Raw genomic sequence first — 19180 nt, forward strand, 5'->3', positions numbered from 1 at the left:
AAAGAGAGAGGAAGGAAGGAAGGAAAGAAGGAAGGAAGGAAGGAAGGAAGGAAGGAAGGAAGGAAGGAAGGAAGGAAGGAAAGAAGGAAGGAAGGAAGGAAGGAAGGAAGGAAAGAAGGAAGGAAGGAAGGAAGGAGAAACAGAAAAAGGAAAGAAATCCCAAAGTTGGAATCTTTTAGCTCTGTTCCACCCTGCCCCTAAGCTCTGGCCTCTTCAAAGGGGTTTGCTACCTCTGGGGGCTCAGGGCTCTGTGCTCTCACTGCCATGAACATGGGGTCAACTCCACGCAGACCAATGTAGTTCTGTGGTCATGGGCTGCACCCCTGGCCCCAACTGCCAACCCAGAGACAACCACTGATGAAGCGCTGGGGCTATGATCATTGTGATACCCAGAGCCATGGGATTATGAACAATCGTCTAAGGTTTTTTTTCTTTTGTATTTTATTTTTCTAACTTTCTACAATGAACACGTATTATTCAGGAAAAAAAATCAAACAGCCAATAATAATGTAGTCCAAGAACTAACCATAATGTTTAAGAAATATTTTGCACCATGGAGGCATTGATGAAAAGAGGGAAAACCCAGCCCACCAAGGTGACCACGTTGAGGGAAACCAGAAACTTTTGTGACCATCAACTCAGGTGGTCTTGTTTAAAAATCTGTCCCCTTACTCTACTGTATAACAGCTGGAAGACAGCACAGAAGCCAACCCGGCTGTTAATGCACCAACTATTCCTATCTGTGGTGAAATCACTCCATGACTCATCATCTTTCCCTGGAAAGGGCTGGATATGTCCACGGGAAAGGTTCGTCCCTAGAGCAGAGGGGACCTTTTCAGAAGAGCAGCTTCCCTTTAGCTACAAGAATCAAGCAAACATCCCACACGCATCACACCAAAGATGACCAGAGTGTATTGCTTCCCACTCTTTCCCCCACGATACTCGAAAATCAGTTCCTTAATGCTCTCAGAATAAGCCAGGTGAAGACAGAGTCAATTCTAAACGCCTCTGGGTGATGTACCTGATTTCACTATCCTGAATCTGACTCAGGTGGGCAGCTGTGGAGATGTAAGCAGCACATCCTCCCATTAAACCAGGACAACTACACGTGGTTCTTTCATTTTAGACCTCTCGTGGTGACAGCGGATGAACACTAAGACGTGGGGCACCGACTGAAGAGTCTCAGGACATCTTCTTCCCTTAGCGAAAGAAAGGCAAGCATTGCTAGGTGAAACCACTCACTCCCAACAAGAGAACATCCCCAAATGGCACCAGGGCCCAGGGTGCTGCACATGGACGTGTGACTGAGGAAGGCTTTGTCTTGATTTGGTGGAGTTGTCCAGTGTTTGTGACCTTGTGATCCCTGAAATCGAAAGGGTGTTATCGTTGAAAGGCTGGGACTTGGAGGAGGATTGAAGCTGGAACAGGCACGTCTGAAATTGGTTTACACTTTGAAGTCAGGGAGTCACAGAACTGCTCATGAAACCTACAGCCACAACAAACAAGGAAGGGGGCTGCTTGGAGTGGATGAGCCTCTCTAAAGACAGATTCCTTAACTATTTTAATGGGTCGTAGTTGATGCAGGGAGAAAGTGGAAGTGAGTGGACAGAAAGGAACAGAAATCAGAAGAAGAAACCAAAACTCTCCAAATGGGGAAAGAAGTAGGACCTTTTTCTAAGGCAGACACCCCACTTTCCTGAATCCCCAGGGTCCTAGGGCAGGGAAGGAAATAAAAGGGCCCGTGCTCAAGGTCGACTTTCACGGAGCTCAAAACACATACACGGTCACAGGCCTCGCCTGCACACCTGTAGGGAATTTGAACTTGACCTGGGGTGGGGGCTGGTGGGTGAGGCCGCTGACCCTAAATCCCGTCAGAAGGCCGGGTTCTACTCTGATCTGGGGTTAGCAGAGTCTGATGTAAAGAGTCCCGAAAGTTGAGCCTCCTCCTTCCTTCTCCTCCCTCTCTGCCTTTTCCTCCTCAGCCCTCACAGCATGAAAGCTTCAGTGACAGCTTGGAGTGACACGTCTTCATCTGCGGTCAAGTCCCTAGGCCGGAGGGATCAAGGTGACCAGAGCAGTTCTCCCACTTGCCATCTGTACAGGGCTTCCGTCCTGGCCACGTGGCTGGGCTTATGTGCCCCGAGCAGGGTCAGACCCAGAGTGTGCGTGTCTGTACATTTCCGGCCCCATTACCAAAGAAAGCGGCTCTGAGCTCCTGCTCTGCTGATGGTGAGTTGGGCCCAGGTGGTTTACTTCTTTCCTAGGGGTCCTCCTAGCATTTAGGAACATTTCAAAGGGATGCAGCAATCTATGATGAAGGTCTATGATGAAGATTAGCAGTTGGAGAGAGTGGATGATCTATTTACGGCAAGCATGGGATTAAAAAAGAGGGTATAAATTACAGGTTGGTGAACAGTACTGGTTACTTAGGAAAAGTTTAAATGATTGATTACAAATTGCCCCATTTGGAATTTCTTTCCGCATTTTCCTACAATTGGGAAACAGCTGAAATTTGGATGTGGTCACAGACAAGCCTCCTGTCCCCAAACAGATGCTGGTGGACGCCCAGCTCTCCCTGCTGGGCGGAGCCCAGTCAAGATGCTTGGAAGGAAGACACAATCTGAGATACTTCTCACTTTTCCTCAAGCCCAAGTATGCCCTTCCCCTGAAGTGGGAAATCTAACTTTTCAAAGCAAATTATTATTTTTTTAATTCCCTGCACAATTGAAACACTGGGTTTTCCTGAAAATCATCTCCCTTCTCATAGAATACATCCTTTGTTTTAAAAACCATCCTTAGAAGCGCAATTAGGAGCTAACAGCACTTCCTGCCCCGGCGTCTCCTAGCTCCCCACGCACAGGGCACTCACTCACACGTGAGCCTATTTGCAGAAGCTGATCCGTGTCGTCAGCAAGGAAGTCTTGAGTAGTACACACCCACATCTGCGTCCAGGTACATACTGACACAAATGTACACAAAATGCACCAGAGAGATACACACACACAGAGCCCCACACTCAGACCCATCCACGCACATCAGATGTCCTATGTGGTTGTGAATTACACGCACACACACAGTCAAAAAGAGCAGATGAGGAGAGAGGCGGGACTTGGAGCCTGGTGGACGGAAGAGGGAGAAGGGAAATGGTTCACAGGTGAGAAAAGGGGGGAGCTGGAGGGGAGGCAGGGTAGAGGACAGGTAGATGAAACAGAGGGCATGGCTGGGAAGGAAGGCTGCTGAGTGGGTGGCAAAGTTCCCAGAGCACATTCAGTTATGAAGCAACTGAATTCTCGGCTACACGGGTGACCCACGGCTGGACGGCTCGGGGAATTCTCTCTTTGCCTCCCCAGGGCTGCTCGGCCCCCACGGGGTCACTGAGGTGACGGTCAGCTGCTGCTGCCCACTCTTGCTGGCAGACTCCTGTCCCCCCAGCTCTCACAACCCGCTGGCTGACTCCATAGCTCGCCAACCCCCGCAGTGCCAATGCGCTCAACCGAGCCTGAGACACCGGGCTGGATGGAGGCCACTTCTGTTTGGGTGCTAGCCACCAAGATGGCTACTTGGGGATTCATGGCCTTGAATACCAAGAGGACAAGGAAGATGGCAAGCGTCAAGAGTTCTCCATGAATTTACACAATATCATACAAACTGGAGTCCATGGGACATGGCGGCTCTCTGCAGGTGACCCATTTTCTTTCGTCTGTACAGAGGTCAACCCTACAAAAGGGGTGGATGTCCAGTGACAAAGGACAGCTTCTGTGATGGGAAGTGAAAGGTCTTGTCTGGTATGTGGACTTTCCAACAGCAACAGAGGCCACTTTCCTTCTCCCTCTTGAACCGTGTTCCCCCGCTTCGCTCATGGCTCGTGTACCCAGCTGTGTCTTGAACTTCCAAAATTAGAGGACTAAATCCTGTGGCATCCCAGAACTAGGATGTGAAGCACCACAGGTCCTCTGCCCAGTGGTTTTGTCCTTGGTTCTGCCCTCTGGGAATTTCAGGTGCACTAAAAATAACAGAAAAACGCAACACAAATGATAAAACCCCACACTCAGAAAACATACACACACACACACACACACGCACGCACACACGTTACAGCGTTACTCCAAGGCTCCGATCTTCCCGGGGAGTGCAGATGGGGCTCGGGGCAGGGCGGCCTCTTGCTTAACTGGGTGTAAGGCAGCTGGAAGGTAAGACTGGGTTTTCTGAGCATCCACCGAAGTGTCCTCTCATCGAGGCAGACCCTGTCTCTCAGCATGTTGTGCTCTCCCCCTCCCCACCTCCGAAACTTTGTCCAAAAGTTTGGCAGCAAAGAGAAAACTCCCTTCTCGGTGTGTTTTCTCTTCCACTTCTTGTGCGTCACTGGTTGGCCAGGAAGGAAATCAGACGGGAAGAGCAGAAGAAAATGGTTCTGGAAACGGCCTCAAAGATCTGGTTACATTCTATGAACTAAGGGCGTCGTTTCTCTGATATGATCGGTGTTGGGGTATTGTCCCCTTCTGCCAGCCCAGCGGAGGGCACTTCCTTGTCTACACCCGTGCCGCCCCAGACCACGGGCACCGTCCCTTCCCAGCCCACCACCCCATCCTCGTGAGTGACGGGAATCGGGACTGTCTCGAGTGGTGATGTCTTCAAGAAACCACGGAGCCAAAAGTTAAGAACTGATGGAAGAGCCACGTGATGGGAATGCTTTCCCCATCTCGGTGATGAGGCAACACAAAGTCCGACGAGATGCAGGTGCCTAAGCCAGCTCCACTCTGCCTCGGCACTGGCATCAACTTGATTGAGTTCTGTTGTATATATGTATATTATATATATATTTATATATATATATATATATATATATGTATGGGTTTTTTTTTTTTTTTTTTAGCACACTGTCCCATTCTCGGGTCTGGATTTGGGGCAGTTGGTCCTCGGGACAGGTTGGACAGAAGGGGCCAAGGTACAGAAGAATCCCGAGATTAGCGTGAGGCCCAGGCCCCCCCAAGCACAGAACATGGACCATCCGTAGCCATGGCTGATGTCGTCGGGGAGTCCATACAGGTAGCGTGGGTAGCGTGACAGCTCAAAGTTGATCCCGGCCACACAGGTGCACAGTGAAATGATGCAGAAAGTTCCTGGAGGAGAAGGGAAGAAACAGGGGTGGGGTAACAGAGAAGGAAAGGGAAGAGGAGAGGGAGAGAGAAACAGAGAAGTGAGGTTTACTACATTTTCGATTTTCTTGAGTAGAAACAACGAGGAGATCCAGGTAAGAGTAACCTGCTAACGAGATCAATATTTGGAAGTATTCATGGAGAAGGGAATAGTATCAAGGCTTCCTCATGCTTCAATAACGGCCCAGTCTTGGATAAACTCGGGGAGTCTCTCCTTTGGGGAAATACTAAAAATATATCACATGAAAGTTTGTGTAGGGTGCAGTGAACCAGGAGAGTATTCGGCTCATTTTTCGAAAGCCTTTAAAATTCAGTCTTTCCTTGGAGACGCAGAAAACACCCCCCACTGCTACTTCTTTAAAGAGAGAAACATTTTTACTCTTTTCTTTTCCATACACAATGTCTCATACGATATTAGGTTTTCCTTTAATCCATTTACCAACCAGCCATCCAAATCCCGGAAGCCTTTTCCCGTAAGACATTTCCAGCGTTTTCTGAGGAAAACTAAGCCTAGGAGATAACTCCTTCACGACGTGGCAGCAGAGTCGATAACTCTGGGAAACTCTGTACGTCACTTCTCATCCACTAAGATCCATCATCCACAGTAACATAAGTTAACTTGTCCAGCCTAGTCTTACGAAGTATTTCACAAACTTATCCAATGATGCTCCTTTAAAAAAAACCATTGCTCAAATTAACCTCCAATGAGACGGCTGCTACAAGAGATACAATTTATCAAATAGAATAGAATTATAAGTCCACTTTTAGCCAATAGATATTTGATGTACCTAAAATGAGTTTAAGAGTGTTTCTCGATATTTGCTGTGTCTAATGTTTCCTCTGTCACTGCAGGTAGGAGAGCAATGGCCTGAAGAAGTAAAGTTTGGAAAAGGCTGGGTGGGGTCGATAGTACTTCAGGGGCTGTGATCTGTGTTTCCAAAGACCACTAATTCAGGAGCAGAGCAGAGGGCGGTCCAGAGGCAGGAGACCAGTTAGGAGCTGTAGTCAAGGGGAGAAGGAAGGAGGGGTCTGGCGAGGAGGGAGCAGGGCAGGGCTGAATGACTGTTAGTGAATGATGGCTGGCAGAGGCAATGGAAAGCAGTGAGTCAGGGGTGACCTAGGCACAGGTGCCGCATAAGTAAAATTGTGTGGGTGGGAAGCATGGAGGTGTACATATGTGTGCATGTGTGTGTGTGTGCATGTGTGTGCGTGTACATGCTTGTGCATGTGCGTGCAGCGGAAGTCATCGTGTACAAACAGATATGGCACCATCATTACCTGGGAAAACAGTGGGGGGGTTTACAAAGCACCCCGAGTCTCTCCTGCTGTGCCCTGGGGTTCAGACGGAAATCTAAGACGGCACCCAGGGTGGATTAGGTCTCATCCCAGACTTTCTTAATCAGAATCTTAGGGAGAGGATGGGAATCTTTCCTTTTTAAAAGTTCCTCAGATGATTTCTGTTGATCGGCCTGGTGAGACCCTGTGTTAGGGCAGAGTTTCTTTGTATAACCTTGAGGCACAGATTCAGGTGAGGGAAGAAGCAGAGGGGGGGCCACAGGGAAGGAGGCAGCCTGTGGGACCCTGGCTAAGGACAGCGTGATGGCTTGGCCATCACCGAACTGAAGAAAGCTTCGTATTGACACCAGTTTCAAAGACTCCAAACTCCAACAAACGAGAGCTGGCCTGCTTGTGCCTCCAGTACGCTTTCAACTTCTGGTTTAGAAACCTGAGTGTGCGATGACGTCATCTACTAAAATTTAGATTTAGGACAGGAAGAGGGAGAGGGAGAGCGCACACGTGTGCATGCGTGCTGAGTTCAAATCTGAGCTGCCCTTGGGATGTTAAGGCACTTGGCACCGTGGGTCTGGAGCCTGGTAGTAATTTCTGAGCTAGAGATGGGGACTGAGTCATCCTCTTATACATTGAAGCTCTGGATGGGACTGAGGTCACCCAAGGGCTCTCTATAAACTGTATCCACATAGGATACTTTTAAAAATGGAGACATTTCTTCTCATCAAATTGTGCATAGTCTTCCTGGTTAAGTGCAGTGATTTGTTCCGGGAGAGAAGGTCGATCTCAGGGAAGTTTTGATCTTCCCAAGTTACCAGTAGCTGAAAAAGCTTGACAGACACTATTTTAAGGGTGTTCTGCAAACAGAGCAGACAGGACACAAAGATGTGGTTGATAAATCAAGACCTAATTACATAATTACCATATGGACTTAATTACCTACCAATTGGAAATGGCCCAGCTTGTTGGTAACATACATCTTGTTGTCATGTTAATAGGGTTAGTTGGGATATCTTCCTGCCTCCACTTCCTGTCAGTTGTTCTGTGACTCTGGAACCTTTAAAGATTTCTGTAGTTTGTTAGCTCCCGTCAATATTCCCGTAGATGGGAAAAAACTCTGAGGGCTCTCACTTAAGACGGCGCGTTACGCAGGTCATCTGTACAACATGTCAGGAAAGCCCGTTGTGACAAAGAGAGAAGAGTTGAAGCAGCTTCTGTCAGCTACCACAGACACGGCTGTTTTCCGTTCGGAGCAAGGATTTATATTTTTATGTACTTCTGCACTTATAAATTCAAGTTTGGAAACGTGCATTAATAACTGGAAATACACACGGCAGGAGTACCGGAGTGTGGGGGGACGAGGGGCACAGGCGCGCAAGGACCCTACCTGACCCAGCTTTCTGTCTCAGGTGATGAGCCCAGCTCTCAGACCTGTGGACTGGTGACCAACCGGGAAGGGTGGGGCTCAGAACTCCCCCTACCACCACCAACTCTGAGGGGTTCTCTGGGGAACCAATAGAGATTCTAAATGTTTCTGCTAGAAAACATCCTCAATTAAAGGGCGGTAATAGATATTACAGCACGGGGGGCTGCAGCCTCCTTCCGTTCACCCAAAAGTACAGTGGTCCTTTGGGCAAGTATGAGGCTCTCCTCTCCCCTCAAGGAACAGGCCGTGGCCTGGGTCCTTTTATTTCTCGGGAGCACTTATCGATTGGTGAGTGAGGATCCAGAAAGGCAAACGTAATAATGCATGGTCACATCTTCTCAGTAATTCCCCACCATGGCTTGGGATTTGAGCCTAACTCCAATCAGGCTCCAAGACTAACTGTAGTCACAGTTGGCGATTAAGTGAAAAGAACTACCCAAGCCCTTCCCTTTGGAGCAAGGCTCTGCTGTGTGGCCAGAACTGGCTGTAACATTGGCTAGGCAAGTAGGGACAGCCGCAGCGCGGCTGTCAGACCTAAGTGACGTCAGGTCTGGGGAGGCAGGTTAACTGCAATGGGGCAGGCGGAAGGGGACATTCCTGTGGCCACAGGCTCCACGGTGTACCCAACGGCCAATCAGCAAATATCTGTTGAACTTCTGTGTTTGTGCCAAGCATTATGCTAGATTCTAGGGGGATAGAAAGGAGAATAAGATAGGATCACTGTTCTTAAGAATTTTTAATAAAGTCTAAAATAAAAAGATGAAAAAAAATCTTATAATCTCGCTGGGGATATGAGACAGATATAACTGAAAAGCTGAGGATGAAGTGAAAATAGCACCAGACTGGGGATTAAGAGACCTGAGTTTAGTATCAGCTCTGAATCTTTGGTCCCCTCATCTGTAAAATCAGGGCGCTGGAGCAGACAGCTCTAAGGTGGCTCCTATATCTAGCCATGTTTAGGAAAAGAAGGGCTAATACCCAGAGGTAAATGGTAAGAGACAACTATGCTGGGCCAGGGAAGGTTTCCCAGAGGAAGCAGTGTCTTGAAAAATGAACAGGGTGTCCGCAGGCAATAAAGAGAAGGGGGTCCGCACCTGGCCTGGAGAGCATCCCTCCTTCAACCCCAGTGCCCCAGTGTCCTAGGTCTCTAAGCCTGAGTCGAGAAGGCATATCCACATCCCACTCCCATCGTGCCTCTAACTTCCGAAATGCTCACCGCTGCCGTCCTGGTCAGGCTTCCATCATCTCCCACAGAACCTCTGGTAACAGATCATTGGTTTCCTGCCTTCTTCTTCCAGTGATATTTAAAAAAAATTTAAATCCCACCTTCCTTACCGTGCCTGTATGGGCTTACCTGAGTGGGCGCTTCCTACCGATCTGACCTCATTTCTCACCTTGACCCCCATACTCCCTGTACTCTAGCTAAGAAGAATGGCCTTCTTCTTGAGATCTTCTGGGATCTCAATTCAGATGCCATCCTCTCAGAGAGATCCTTCCTGACCCTCTCTCTCCTAAAGCAGTCCCTCCTCCAGTGGTTTTCAAACCCTGTTCGATGGAGGTGCCTCAGGAGCTGCCACTGGGAAAGGAAGAGGGAGTAAAAAAACTCCCAGCCCTCTCTCCTCTCTTTGGCCAGAAGAGCCCTGCTTTGATCTGTTTCCACGTGAAATTTCACTTGATCTAAACATTTTTGAAAAGCACCAGCCTTGTCCATTCAAGGGGACCATGAGGCATGTCATTACAGAAACTGTAAAGCTTTGCACAGCAAAGTGCAATGGCTCTTCTGTTAGTTTCAAGTCCATGCCTTTGGCCGAAATAGCTAATCAATCTCAACCCTTATTCCTGCTGGCCTCAGACTCCGACTCAGCCCAGCCCTCCCCAGCAGCCAGCCGCAACTAGTCAGTTGCAGCGGGTAGCAAAGAGAAATGACACCTAGTTACCCTTTCCGTGCCAGGACTCTCACACATCTGGACTCAGAGCTCAGGAAGTCCAGTTAGATGAGACCACACCACCCCATGTGCCCGCAGCTCGAGAGCCAGTGCTAACAAGACCCACCTGGCACAGAGGGAACAGTGTCCTCCAGACCCCTCTGGTGTCCCCATTTGCAAACTCCACCTGTGAGCGGGAAGGCATGGCCAAGGAGTGTAACGCACTCTGCAAACATAAATGCTTCCTTTTGATTCAAACACAGCACCTGCTTCCTTGGATGACCAACCCCACCTGGAGCTCTTTCAGGAATCAAACCCATGATGTCACCTGGCAACCCATGGGCCAGCCCCAGTCACCGGTGTCTGAGTGTCCCGTCAGCGCCTAGCTGGAAGGGGCGAGGGCTGCGTGGGGTTCTGGGATCACTGGCTGCCCCCCACCCCTCCACTCCAGGCACTGCTGAGGCTTGAGTGAGGGCGAGACCGAGAGAAGGGTTTCCATGCCCAGCCGGCCAGCTTCTTGTCCCAGCGCCAAATACAGCCCCCTCACCAACCTCCTCGCATTGCTGCCGTTTCTAATTAACGTTTCTCTGGTTACCGATATTAGATTCTAGTTTTCTCCCCACTTTTAGTTTCTGGGCTGTCTGACAACTTCCTCCTGCTTGGCTATCTCTTCCCTGAGTTTCCAAGCTGCCCCTTGATCCAGGCTTGGTCCCCCTCCCTAGATGTCCCTGTCTGTCTCCTCCTTTGTCTTTTCAGACTTGGGGCTTGTCAGTCTTCCTCTGAAACCACATTCCATACTCCTTCTGGCCACTTCACCCTCTCCTCTGATTTGAACTACCACCAGAACATGAGTGCCTCGTAGGGATTATGTGATAGTATGTGCTATCACATATTATGTAATTCTGCGTCCCAATCCCCAGGGACACGGTATGTTTGAGGTACTCCCTGGCTACACACAGGATTTCCACTGCTTCCCCCATAATCCCCAATTCCCTTCAGTTTCTGACTTTTTTTCCTTTCAAAGTCTTCCTTCCCTAGAAGGGTGATCAACCATCCCAGTTTGCCTGGGAGTTGGTGAGGGTAGAGGGTGTGTCCCTGGTAAGTGTGACTTTTGGTCCTAAAACTAGAAAGATGTGGTCTAAGGAGTACGCATTGGTCACCCTTCCTACACGTTCCCTCCTGCCCTGCACTCTGGGGCCAGTCGGTGATACGGCAGTGACTACAGAAATGAATCCTCGCTTGTAAGTTACAGAAAACCTAAAGCCTTAACCCAGTGGAAGCACAGAGACTTGGATCCCTGGGTCTGTTGCCACGTTAAGAAATGCCTGGCCAGGAGAGCACTGTTTTGGGTCAGTTAATTCTTCTGCAACCTTGAAGTGTCACCAGGGAGCACTTAATCTGCAACCCCAAATGGTTCTATCCCAGAACCACCTGGTAGGTTGATTACCAATATATTTTTAAGCTGATACTCAGAGTTTTGGCATTAACCTCTGCTCAGCCCACTTCCGAGCAGTGACTGCAGGTACGTAAGGCGGGCGAGATGGGGCCTCCTGCGTGGCTGCTGCCTTAGCACCCACAGGAGGGGAGGGGAGAACACGTCTCCACTTCTTTCAGGGACTGTTGGAGAAGCCACGCAGTAACACCACAGCCACGGACCCTGTGGAGAAACAGCATCAAAATTGTGATCTCAGGCAAGGCAGCGGAGGGCTCTTACTAATTCAAGAAGCCATTGCCTAGGAAACCGAGGGCCTCAAGAAGGTTCTCACGGGGATCCAGGGCGGTCACATATTGTGTGCAAAGGCATTTTGCCAAATAGCTGTTCCTTCTGTGACCAAGTTGTACCCAAAACTTCACTGGAGTATAATTTCTACAGCTTTCCGGGGCCAGAAATCCATCTGTGTGACATTTTCTGCTCTTGGGAATAAGGACTGCCGCTGCTTATCCCTGACCCTCACGTGGTGCCTCGTTGCTATGGTGGCCAGAGGGCCTCTGTCCTGACCCCAGCCCCACAGGTCGCTGCAAAGCTGTCTCTGCAGAAGTGCCCTCGTGGACGTGTGTGTCAGGGAGGTCAGGAAGCAGCCCAATCCTCTAAGACTCTCTCCCTTGCGCCCCCTCTGACCTTTAAAACCGTAAAGAAGCAAATCGGCAAGCAGAAAAAGGATCCCTCCTCCTTTAACAGTGGTATGCATCCCAGGAGGCTGATGTATACAAACCCTTCCTTTGCTTAGATTAATTGCTTCGGCAGCATCTAGCTCTTGATAGCACTTTATAGCTTTGCTCAGACCTGCATGGAATATAAATTACTGTTGAATTATACACCATTGCATCAGCGGCAGCCAGCAGGCAGGTCACATGGGGCTTTACAGCCAAGGTGCCTTAGGGGTTCACTGGGATGAGGCAGGGGGGGTGGTGACAGGCTCTGGGGGAGAACACACTGCAGGGGATGAGGCCCTGAGCTAAGACAAAACCATCCATCATTCTGCAAACTCTGCAGATGCTCTAGGCAGTCATTGCATAAATGCCACCTCACCCCCAAGGCAAGCGGCTTTTGTATCCCCGAGTCTGCGTCTGCACACTGCAAGGCTGGTCTACGTCCGGGCATGGTTATGCCACAGTAATGCCACATCCTCAACTCAAGCGACGAAAGGGACTGGCTGGTTCAAATAGGTTGGCATTGACTCTAAAGAAAAAACCTCTGCGTTCCTATCATAGAACATGGAGTCTCATCCCTTGGTTCTCCATATCTCCTCACAAAATTCCTATATTGAAGCCCTAATCCCCCAATATTTCAGAAAGTGACTGTATTTGGAGATAGGGCTGTCAGAGAGCTAATTAAGTGAAAATGAGCCTCTTAGGGTGGGCCCTAATCCAATGTGACTGGTGTCTTTGTAAGAAGAGGAGATTAGGACATACAAAGAGATATGAGACAGCTGCAAGCACAGAGGAAAGACCACATGAAAAGGCAGCAAGAGGGAGGCCATCTGCAAGGCTGCGAGAGAGGCCTCAGAGGAAGCAACCCTGATGACACCTTCATCCTGGACTTCCAGAACTGTGAGAAAATGAATTTCTCTTGTTTAAGCCACCCAGTGTGTCGTATTTGTTTCGGCAGCCATTGCAATCTGATACAACAGGTGGACATATAATAACTGGCTTATTAACAGAACGTTACAATACATGATAAAATAAGGCTCTGTTTCCAGACTTTATGGCTACCGGTAACTAAAACAGGCATCTAAACACAGCCGTACACAACAGTAGCTGCCGGGCATCGTGTGGATTTTTCTCCGTCTCATCAACGCATCTACGCTCACTCCCCCTCAATCCCCAACTCGATACTTATTCTTCTGGGTGTATGTTAGCTTTGATCACAAGATCACTGGCCCTGGCGACCTCTACACCCAAGACTGAGCCTTTTCAAACTCGGGGAAACACCTAAAGGGCTGAGCCAATGGAAGAGAGCATCAGCGGGTTCAAATGTTGTGATGGGAATTTACCAAGGTCAAAGCGCCACTGTCCAGTCTCCTTGACCGGACCCTGCCATTTCCATCCTTTACCCAGTCTGCACAGGGTCCCTGCAGCTACCCTGGCAGGTAACCTTTATGGCCCAGTCCAAGCCCCGAATGGCCCAAGAAGTCTTCTCTGAGTATGCCCAGCACCAGATAATCCGCATGTTTTTTCAGAAGCCCTAAAACTTTTCTGGTCTGGAACAGGCAATCTCACAATTAGCTACAGGAACCTTCTCTTGTTCTCTGTTTTAGTTTGTGTTCAGCTAGACTGTAACTTTCTCCAGAATTGGTTATGGTAGTGGTGTCTCCTTTCATATTAGATACAGCACTGCCCAGTGAATCCATATCACTGGAGGAAATGGATTTCTGGGCTATGGAGCTTTTAAATGAAAATATGGGCTTTGAAACCCAGAAGGGAATGAAGGGGATATCACGGCTGGCCCTCCCACCCTCCTTTCTCCTAAATCGTTTTGCGGTTGCTGAGGTGTTTTTGTGTGCATGTGTGTGCGTGTGCGTGTGTGCGTTCACGTGTGTGTGCACACAGGTACATGCCTACCTACCTTGCGTTTCAATGGGTGCCCTGGATTTCAGGAAGCATTTTTATTTTTAGGGAAATTCAGCATCAGAATAATACCCTCTCCGCAGGATTATTTTGAAGAGCGATAATAATAAATGTGAAAAGGCTGAGAGAAGTTAAGATTGCTTTCTATATGTAAAGTATGATATTAGAAATGGAAAGCTTTAAGCGAGGGTGAAGAAAAATTGTGCTTGTTGCTTTTCACCTCCATCACCCGCTCCATTCTGTCCCAGCCCCGTCGCAGGGCAAGTGGCAAACCAGGAAGCACTTGCTCTCAGCAGAGACGAGAGGCAGTGCTCACTCAGGACGCTTCGTTCTGTGGGCTTTGTTGGCACTCCAACCACGGAATTTGCAAGATCTCAGAATACACTTCTGAGACCCTCCTTAGTAAGGGAACCTATCTCTGGACTCAGGTTGCAACATCCAGTGGGGGTTAGTTACATCATGACATTGCTGGGTTTGCAAAGAAGCCTGTGGCTCAACTGGGATGGGTAAAAGGAAGCAGCTCTAAGAGAAGGGTTGGGAATAGCTAGGTGACATGAGCTGGGGACCTTTTATAAGTGCTGTAGAGGCTCTGACCGTGATTCCCCTGGAATGTAGAGGCGGCATTTACAGCTATCCCATTGATTACATTATTATAAAATTCATTTATTAAACACCTATTGCCTAGTGGACTGTGAGAGCTATTTTTTGGTTTTGTTTTGTTTAACATCTTTATTGGGGTATAATTGCTTTACGATGGTGTGTTAGTTTCTGTTTTCTAATGTTTTGTTTTGTTTTTCGTCTACACAATACACTTTCCCTTCTGTCTTCTTTTGTTAAAGCACCACCGCCATTCTTTCTCCCAGGAAAGCCATTCTGTGCCCACAAGGATTAATTCAGGCAGGAGGCAGCTGACTCAAGCCAAGCCTCAGTTTCTGTCTCTTCTGTACCTCTTGAGGTTGCTGTGAGATTACATACATTTACGTAAATCCTCTATGTATATGCATTAATATATATATATATACACACATCATATAAATTATATAATTCACATCATAATCCCAAATTAAATAATTTGCTGAACGTCCCAAAGTATAAGGAACAGAGCAAATATTTGATTTCGCTGTAAAGCCTCAAACTATTTGATTGTGGAAACACATGAGAACTACGCATCACACTTGCTTCCACTGGCCCCATTAAAAAACAATATACCCCCGGGGAAGCAACCACTGGCCCACTCCACTCTTGCCCACCTGGTCTTGGATATTTCAGGGAATGAAGAGTTGGGAACATCTGAGCCTGGTGGTCTGTGGTGAGCTAAGACCTTTCCAAATAGGGCAGGAAAGAGAGTTCTAGAGAGGAAATGAATCAAGAGTGCAGCATCCCATTTTTCTCAATGCGAACTTTTGCAGTTTTCTATCCATCTGGGCCTTGGTTCAGAGCTGAGAGTTAGTGGATCCAACTGGCTTCTTAACTAGACTGAGTGTGGCATCTACAGCTGTGTAGAAAGGAACGTTCTCAAGCTGTGAAGAGTGAGCTTCCAAGTGTAAGGCCACTTAGAGCATGCCATATTCCTGCCCCGGCTTCTCTTTTCTCTCCTTCTCTTTCTAGGCCAGCACTTTCTGGTGGACAAGGGTCCATGGAGCAAACTTTGAGAACCTTTGGGGCAGAGGGCAATCTTGCCCTGGATTTCTTGCTAGGGACAATGCTTGAAGTCATACAAAACCTCCTGCAGACCATCTCAGATACCACAGCTCTCTGGTTGGTCTAACATTCATCTTCCTAAGCAGATACAAGGATTTTGCAGAGAAAGCCACATCACCAATGCCACCCCCACCCCCCCAAAGCCAGCATGAAGCCCAATACAAGTAAATCTATCATTATGTTTGAATACCTGTCTTGGTCATCATAAGGCCCTCCTGGCCCGCCCAGAGGTCCACCGAGTCAGCCTGCAACAGCTTCCTGGGAGGAGAGCTGCTACCAATGGGGATGTGGCTTAGTGGAGAGACAACTCCACCAAGAATCAGAAAATCCAGGTTCTGGTCCCATTCTTTCCCATTAAACGGATAAACCACCTCATCTCTCTTGGCTATGATCAACCATGAAATACAGGGGGTAGGACCAGATCTCTAAGATCCCTCCAATTAAATGATCCTGTGACTCTAGGTATTGGGACAAAAAGGTACCATTCTCTCTGAATTGTTCTAGGACTTGCTGTCAGTTATTTCGTCAGACGTGAGCTGCCTGGAGAGAAGATTCTGCTTCTCACCTTCCAGACACGCACAGAAGGGCTGGTGAATGAGACCATTAGATGTCATTATTTGCCATCAGTGTGCCTATGAGGCTCAGCTCAAAACTGCCCTGATTTGAAACATGGAAGGAATGGGACCCAGCTGTTTAAGTGTCTGGAAGAACTTGGCTCCTGTAAGAAACCTCTCTGGCCTGTGCCCTATGTGATCCAAGCCAATGCCATGTTCATTAGCAGAGGAAGACGCTTGGGGTGGTAGCCAGAAGATCAGGAGAGTCTACCACCTGGTTTGGTTTATGTTTCCATATGCCTGGCACATTCGTCAGCTTGGCCTGGCCTTTCTTTGAGATGAGAACCTGGACCCAAGTGATTCTGGCGTGCTGTCACCTCACCACTGGGTCACTGGACACATATATAGCTTTAGATGGATCAAGCGCTTATATATACTATTTTTAATAGGATAGGCATTGTCCCAAATGCTTTACAAATAAAATGGTAGTTCTTTGAATCCTCAAAGCAACCTTATGAGATTTAGATGGGGAAAGACACAGAGAGGTTAAGTAAATTGCCCAAGATCACCAGCTGCTCTGTACTGGAGCCAGGATTCAAATCCATGTTTTTGCCACTTGTTTTCTCTCATTCCAGCTATTTCACATGCAGTGTATTGTCTCTAGAGCTGGACTGTAAGCAATGTAAGCAGAGAAGCTCTTTTCCCCAATAGGGCCCTATACCCAGTGGTGTTTAAGTAAGATTTACCGGGCTTCCCTGGTGGCGCAGTGGTTGAGAGTCCGCCTGCCGATGCAGGGGACGCGGGTTCGTGCCCCGGTCTGGGAGGATCCCGCATGCCGCGGAGCAGCTGGGCCCGTGAGCCATGGCCGCTGAGCCTGCGCATCCGGAGCCCGTGCTCCGCAACGGGAGAAGCCACAACGGTGAGAGGCCCGCGTACCGCTAAAAAAAAATATTTATCCACTAGATGGTGAGATTGGGAGAAGAGGCCCTATTGTTATCAAACGTGGTCCTGAGGAGGTTCTGGGTGCCCCTCAGACTCAAGGCTCAGTTAATAAAATCTCGTTGCTGAATTCTCCAGAGAACTAGGAAACCCTATCATAACCGTACGTAGCTTCACTCCTATTTGTGCTGGGTAAAAGGGTGGCTTCCTGTAGAGGGACACGAGTTTCCTGAGGAGCAGGATGGTGTGGCTGAGGAAGGACAGGAGTCAAGATCAGAGCATTAACTCTCTTACAGTAAGGCAGTTAGTAGCTTCCCAGGAGGCCAGACACCAACCCCAGTGGGCAGAGTAAGCTGGTGGTCAGAAGACCCAAAGGAGCTCGGTACGGACCGCAGCCCATCAGAGGGCTCCTCCCTACAGTGCTCCTGGCTCGTCAGTGGGCCTCCACCTAACAACCCTTTTAGCTCCACTTTTGTCTGCGAGATTTAGGGAATGACCACTGTTCACTGCTCTTCATTTTCTGAATTCAAACTCTGATGAGAAGAGAGTCCCAGAAAGGAGGTAGAGAGGATGGGAAATACCAGCTTTCTTACTGTTGAGGCAAGTGTGGCAACTGTGGCTTGGCCCCTGGCCACAATCAAGCTGAGTAACCCTTCCCCCGCAAGGCTGACAGTTTAGGATGGTTTCCCCAAGGGAATGTTTGGGCCTGCAGGGCAGATACACTCACCCAGAAGTGACTCACACTGGTGGGCCAGAAGAAGAAAGGGAAATAGGCCTCCAACCTGGCCTCCTGATGCTGGCCTGAGCCTTGACCCTGGGAATACTGGCCACCCGGAGGAGCAAAGCATGGGCAGAAGACCCAGATGTTGCTGGGCTCCCCAGGCTTGGCCTCCTCTGGCAACCTCACCAATCGGAGAAGTCAGTCACCTCTTCTCCTTTAGAAGCAGGGCCTTAGGGCTTCCCTGGTGGCGCAGTGGTTAAGAATCCGCATGCCGATGCAGGCGACACGGGTTCGAGCCCCGGTCTGGGAAGATCCCACATGCCGTGGAGCAACTAAGCCTGTGCACCACAGCTGCTAGAGCCTGTGCCCTAGAGCCGCGAGTCACAACAGCTGAGCCTGCATGCCACAACTACTGAGGCCCATGCGCCTAGAGCCTGTGCTCTGAAACGAGAGGCCACCACAATGAGAAGCCTGTGCACCGCAACAAAGAGTAGCCCCCGCCCGCTGCAACTAGAGAAAGCCTGTGCACAGCAACGAAGACCCAACCTAGCCAAAAATAAATAAATAAAATAAATTTAAAAAAAAAGAAGTAGGGCCTTAAAAGGTAGACTTGGTACCCTTCTAAAGAGAGGAGAGAAGTTTCCTACTTTATGGGCCCAGATGGGAATGCTGAGATAAAGAGAAAATGCCATCCAATTTCCCTTGGCCGTACTAACTCAGGGACCCTAAAGAGCTGTGACCCAGAGGCTTCCTGGAAATTTGATTTCAGTAGAACTTGTCTGAAAATGTTGAGAGCTGAATCGGAAGGAATACTTTAATTAATTATCATTTAAAATAAACTGTAGCCTGGGAGTGTGGTGGAATGTTTAAGGGATTCCTAGGTTTTGTTACAGGGGCAGTAGGAAGGACACAGCTATTGGCATTTCTTCCTCCCCAGGGCCAAAATTATGGGGTCAAATATCAAACTAAATTTACATTGAACTTGACACAAAGCTGCTTAAGCTTTTTTTTTCTTTTTTAAAGTGAAAGGGGAGAGGGCAGACGGCAGAAACAGGAAGAACTACAATCCTGCAGGCTGTGGAACAAAAACCACATTCACTGAAAGACAGACAAGATGAAAAGGCAGAGGGCTACGTACCAGATGAAGGAACAAGATAAAACCCCAGAAAAACAACTAAATGAAGTGGAGATAGGCAACCTTCCAGAAAAAGAATTCAGAATAATGATAGTGAAGATGATCCAGGACCTCAGAAAAACAATGGAGGCAAAGATGGAGAAAATGCAAGAAATGTTTAACAAACACCTAGAAGAATTAAAGAACAAACAAACAGAGATGAACAATACAATAACTGAAATGAAAACTACACTACAAGGAATCAATAGCAGAATAACTGAGGTAG

The 19180-nt window shown here is 48.5% G+C and overlaps 1 protein-coding gene across 2 annotated transcripts in view; it reads right to left on the bottom strand.

Annotated features, from left to right (window-relative positions):
- Window positions 1-4855: 4855 nt before the first annotated feature.
- TMEM178B (transmembrane protein 178B) overlaps window positions 4856-19180 on the bottom strand; it is a 373555-nt gene continuing 359230 nt past the window's right edge. The window contains exon 5 of one of the 2 annotated variants that reach the window (XM_032643737.1): window positions 4856-5120. In XM_032643737.1, the coding sequence (XP_032499628.1) occupies window positions 4870-5120 (251 nt within the window). In that variant the 3' untranslated portion in view covers window positions 4856-4869. The remainder of the gene's footprint in view (window positions 5121-19180) is intronic. The other variant, XM_032643738.1, reaches the window with a different exon arrangement.

The sequence above is a fragment of the Phocoena sinus genome, chromosome 9 (assembly GCF_008692025.1).
Source record: "Phocoena sinus isolate mPhoSin1 chromosome 9, mPhoSin1.pri, whole genome shotgun sequence".
Taxonomy (NCBI): Eukaryota; Metazoa; Chordata; class Mammalia; order Artiodactyla; family Phocoenidae; genus Phocoena; species Phocoena sinus.